Below are 5,000 nucleotides of genomic sequence, written 5' to 3' on the forward strand. Positions count from 1 at the left end.
GACACGCTTCTGGCAAATACTTCTTAAAAATCTTTATATAACTTTCCGAGTTATTCTTCCTAACCAGCGAACAACAAACTAACCAACGCTACCAAAAACACAACCTCCATGACGAACTACAACGCTGCTCCATACAACAACAATAGTAACTAAAACAATAATAACAATAAAACTCGCAGCCCTTTCTCACAAGAACAGGAACAACAAGACACTCGAAATGAACATCGCCTCCTATGAACAAGTGAAGGACTGGGACATCCGAGTGGAGGACGAGAGCGGGCTGATCCTCGAGAGAAATATTACTCGAGGAAGCGCAGACCAACACGTGGTGCACAGCAATTATGTTCTGGGCAAAACCTACACGTTCTTGGTGAGTAAAAGAAAGATGGCGGGTGATGGGTGGTTTATTTTTAGTATTGTTTTTTTTTCTGTTGTTTGTATTTGAGTATTATTTCATTGTTATTGTTATTGTTATTCTTATTATTGGTGCTATTATTATTATTGTTGTTATCATTGCGTGTGCGTATAAGATAGTGAACGAGAGAGAGAGAGAGAGAGAGAGAGGGAGGGAGGGAGGGAGGGAGGGAGAGAGAAAGAGAGAGAGGGTGAGAGAAAGAGAGAGAGGGTGAAAGAGGAAGAGAGAGAGAGAGAGAGAGAGAGAGAGAGAGAGAGAGAGAGAGAGAGAGAGAGAGCGAGAGAGAGAGAGAGAGACTCGGCAGAGATACAGACAGACAGACAGATATTTTTCATCTTATTAATGGAATTAATCAACGAAATCACGTGACTGCCGTTTCCACTCTGTCTCATTCGATTATTCGAGTGCAAAAATATTTGAAAAATGTGCAACACGATATATGCGCTATGGATACACATACACATATCTATCTATTTATCTGTCTATATCAATATATATGTATAGATTTATGTATACATATATGTATAAATATGTGTATATATATATATATATATATATATATATATATATATATCATATATATATATGTATATGTACACACATATTATATATTTAGTATCATCATTATTATCATTTTTATTTTTCTCTCAATGAAATGCTGGATGATGAGTATGTGTGCGCGTATGAGCTATCTTGCGCCTCTTCCCAGTTCCCCCTCCCTCCTCCTTCCCTCCCTTCCCTTCTTCCCTTCCCTTCCCTTCCCTTCCCTTCCCTTCCCTTCCCTTCCCTTCCCTTCCCTTCCCTTCCCTTCCCTTCCCTTCCCTTCCCTTCCCTACCCTTCCCTTCCCTTCTTCCCTTCCCTTCCCTTCCCTTCTTCCCTCCCTCCCTCCCGCCTTTCTTCCCCACTGTGAAACTCAAGGTACTTAAGACGTCACAGACATGCAGGCCACTTGAGAGAGAAAGAGAGGGAGAAGGAGAGAGAGAGAGAGAGAAAGAGAGAGAGAAAGAGAAGGAGAAGGGGAGAGAGAGGGAGAAAGAGAGAGAGAAGGAGAAGGAGAGAGAGAGAAAAAAAAAGAAGGAGAAGGAGAGAGAGAGAGGGAGAAAGAGAGAGAGAAAGGGAGAAGGAAAGAGAGAGGGGGGGAAAGAGAGAGAGAAAGAGGAGAAGGAGAGAGAGAGAGGGAGAAAGAGAAGGAGAAGGAGAGAGAGAGAGAGAGAAAGATAAGGAGAAGGAGAGAGAGAGAGGGAGAAAGAGAGAGAGAAAGAGAAGGAGAAGGAGAGAGAGAGAGTGAGAAAGAGAGAGAGAAAGAAAGAGCCGTAAAACTCAAGGTATTATGACGTCACAGACATGCAAGCCACTTGAGAGAGAAAGAGGGAGAAGGAGAGAGAGAGAGGGAGAAAGAGAGAGAGAAAGAGAAGGAGAAGGAGAGAGAGAGAGGGAGAAAGAGAATGAGAAGGAGAGAGAGAGAAAAAAAAGAAGGAGAAGGAGAGAGAGAGAGGGGGAAAGAGAGAGAGAAAGAGAAGGAGAAGGAGAGAGAGAGTGGGAGAAATAGAAGGAGAAGGAGAGAGAGAGAGAGAGAGAGAGAGAGAGAAAGATAAGGAGAAGGAGAGAGAGAGGGAGAAAGAGAGAGAGAAAGATAAGGAGGAGAGAGAGAGAGGGAGAAAGAGAGAGAGAAAGATAAGGAGAAGGAGAGAGAGAGAGGGAGAAAGAGAGAGAGAAAGAGAAGGAGAGAGAGAGAGGGAGAAAAAGAGAGAGAAAGATAAGGAGAAGGAGAGAGAGAGAGGGAGAAAGAGAGAGAGAAGGAAGGAGAAGAAAAGAGAGAGAGGGAGAAAGAGAGAGAGAAAGAGAAGGAGAGGGAGAGAGGGAGAAAGAGAGAGAGAAAGAGAGGGAGAAGGAGAGAGAGAGAGAGAGAGAGAAAGAAAGAGCCGTAAAACTCAAGGTATTTAAGGCGTCACAGACATGCAGGCCATTTGAGAGAGAAAGAGAAGGAGAAGGAGAGAGAGAGAGAGAGTGAGAAAGAGAGAGAGAAAGAGAAGGAGAAGGAGAGAAAGAGAGAAAGAAAGAGAGAGCTGTAAAACTCAAGGTATTTAGACGTCACAGACATGCAGGCCACTTGAGAGAGAAAGAGAAAGAGAAGGAGAGAGAGAGAGGGAGAAAGAGAGAGAGAAAGAGAAAGAGAAGGAGAGAGAGAGAGAGAGAAAGAAAGAGCCGTAAAACCGCATAAACTGATTTAGAATCACAGAAATACACACTCTGAAACTATTTCGGAATTATTTCTCTTGAATTTCAGTTCTTTCCAGTACTGAAGGAACCCGATGGAGACTGCAAGATAAGATTCACCAAGAACATTTTCTTTAATGAAACGACTGATACCTTTAAACAAGAGAACCCGCCGTAAGTTTTCTTTTTCATTGATTTATCACTATCATTGTTATTGTCCTTTTGTTTTTTTTTCAAAGTTTGTTTATCACTATCATTGTTATTGTCATTCTATTATTATTATCATCATGTTCCTTGTTTTGATAGCTATTCTCAATATTTGATCATTTTTTCATTACTATTTTTCTATTTTTTACAATATCCACATTTATTCTTCGTCTTATTTATTCTTTTTCACTAACTCCACCTTGATTCTTCTTCTCTGTCTTGTTATTCTTGCTTCTATGATTCATGGTGTTGACAGAATTATCACAATAAATAAAATCACATATTGTAATCGTAGCTTCAGTATCTGCAAATGTTTCGTAAAGGTACATCTACAGGGTATGTGGGTATTTATGTGTCAAAGTGGGTACAGTGATTCAGTGGTGGATATGAATGTTGTTATTGTGTCCTGTGTATTTTTCTATTTTTTTATTTTCATTTTTATTATTATTTTTTTTTATTTTTTTTTTACCATGGGCGGTGAAAAAGAAACTTGATAATATAGTCATTTTTATCTTTTTCATTTTCAAAGCTCATCCTTTTTTATCATCATTATTATCATTATCAATATCTTTTTTATTTTTTATTTCATTGTTGTTACTATTATTTTCATTTTTTTCATTATCCCTGAACACAATATCAGTAAAAAATTACGCATCATCTTTCTCATTATCATTATAAGCAACAGCAATAACATCATAATCACCGCCATTACTAACATCATTTAATCATCACATTACCATCCTCACCACCAAGACCTCCTCGAGTTGCTACTGATCTAGCCTTTCCCATACAACAAACACACACGCAGGGATCGAAGCCGCCAGCTCAAGATCAGTCTCGCCGTCGCGTCCCTGTGCGTGGCGCTGCTTCTCTCGCGTTTCGTTTGGAAGCGAAGCAGAAGGGTTCGAAGGCGACCGAATCTCGAGGCCCAGGCGGAGGTGGCGCCCTGTGAGTCGGTTGGGTGTTTTTTTCGTTTTTTTGTGTTCTTGTGTGGATATTGTTATTTTTCTGTCTCTCTCTTTCTATCTCGCTGTCTGAATCTCTCTCTGTCTGACTGACTCTCTCTCTCTCTGTCTGACTCTCTCTCTCTCTCTCTCTCTCTCTCTCTCTCTCTCTCTCTCTCACACACACACACACACACACACACACACACACACACAAACACACACACACATTCTCTCATTCTCTATTTTTCTTTTTCTCCCTCTTTCTATTCCTTTTTTTCTTTGTCTTTTTCTTATTTTTCTTGTCCTTTCTTCTTCATCTTCGTCTCTTTTTCTTTCTTCTTCTTCGTTTTCTTCCCCTTCTTTGTTTATATATATATATATATATATATATATATATATATATATATATATATATATATATATATATATATATATCCTCAGGTCTGGACGTCCTTAAAATTTTTAAAAATCATCCTCTGCTCTTTAAACTGAAAAAAAATTACTTTTATCTCTGGGCGTCTATAAACTTAAAAATATATACTATCCTCAGCTCTGGAAGTCCTCAAACTTTTTAAAAAGATCATACTCAACTCTGGACGTCCTTAACCTTAAATAATCCCAAACTACCTTCAGCTCTGGACGTCTTGCTGGTTCACACTAACGAGTCGCTAGGCCTACGAGCCCGAATCCGAGACCTTACGGGAACGCTTCAGAAGAACGGGAAAAAGGTCAGTGTAATTCCATCTTTTCCGGTGGCAATTAGGGTGTCGCAATGAAGCTCCGCCCATTTCTGTGACGTAATGGGAATGATCGCGGTTGACGGCTTGCTATTTTACTGTACTGGTTATTTTTCCGACAGGTACACAGTATTTTGGAATATGATATCCAATATGGCTTTTAATATCTTATGGTGGGTAGTGCAGTTGTAGATAGGCAATATAAGTACGAATATGCATGGAATATCCAAAGTAGGAAAAATGCATATGGAAACTTGATAAATGTTTACCGCCTGCTCCATTCCTGTCACGTGCAAGTTGTCATGTTTCCCGTAACCGCTGGAAAGGATGCCTATATAATTATTTGTATAATTTACTCACTATTGTAATGGTCATCATGAGACGCAAAACCAAAGTTTCTCTCTATTAATTACAATAACGAAGAGATATTTACCATTAACTCAACTTCATTATTGGGTTCAGTAGGTTAAATCGAG

General features: G+C 39.5%; 1 protein-coding gene across 1 annotated transcript in view; it reads left to right on the forward strand.

Moving 5' to 3' along the window:
* The first annotated feature begins 58 nt into the window (after positions 1–58).
* The window catches only part of LOC138864602 (uncharacterized), a 7,949-nt gene continuing 3,007 nt past the window's right edge, over positions 59–5,000 (forward strand). Inside the window, exons 1-4 of the mRNA XM_070132423.1 lie at positions 59–370; positions 2,704–2,807; positions 3,649–3,788; positions 4,421–4,515. Of these exons, the coding sequence (XP_069988524.1) occupies positions 218–370; positions 2,704–2,807; positions 3,649–3,788; positions 4,421–4,515 (492 nt within the window). The 5' untranslated portion in view covers positions 59–217. The remainder of the gene's footprint in view (positions 371–2,703; positions 2,808–3,648; positions 3,789–4,420; positions 4,516–5,000) is intronic.

This window comes from Penaeus vannamei, chromosome 17 (genome assembly GCF_042767895.1).
Source record: "Penaeus vannamei isolate JL-2024 chromosome 17, ASM4276789v1, whole genome shotgun sequence".
Lineage (NCBI taxonomy): Eukaryota > Metazoa > Arthropoda > Malacostraca > Decapoda > Penaeidae > Penaeus > Penaeus vannamei.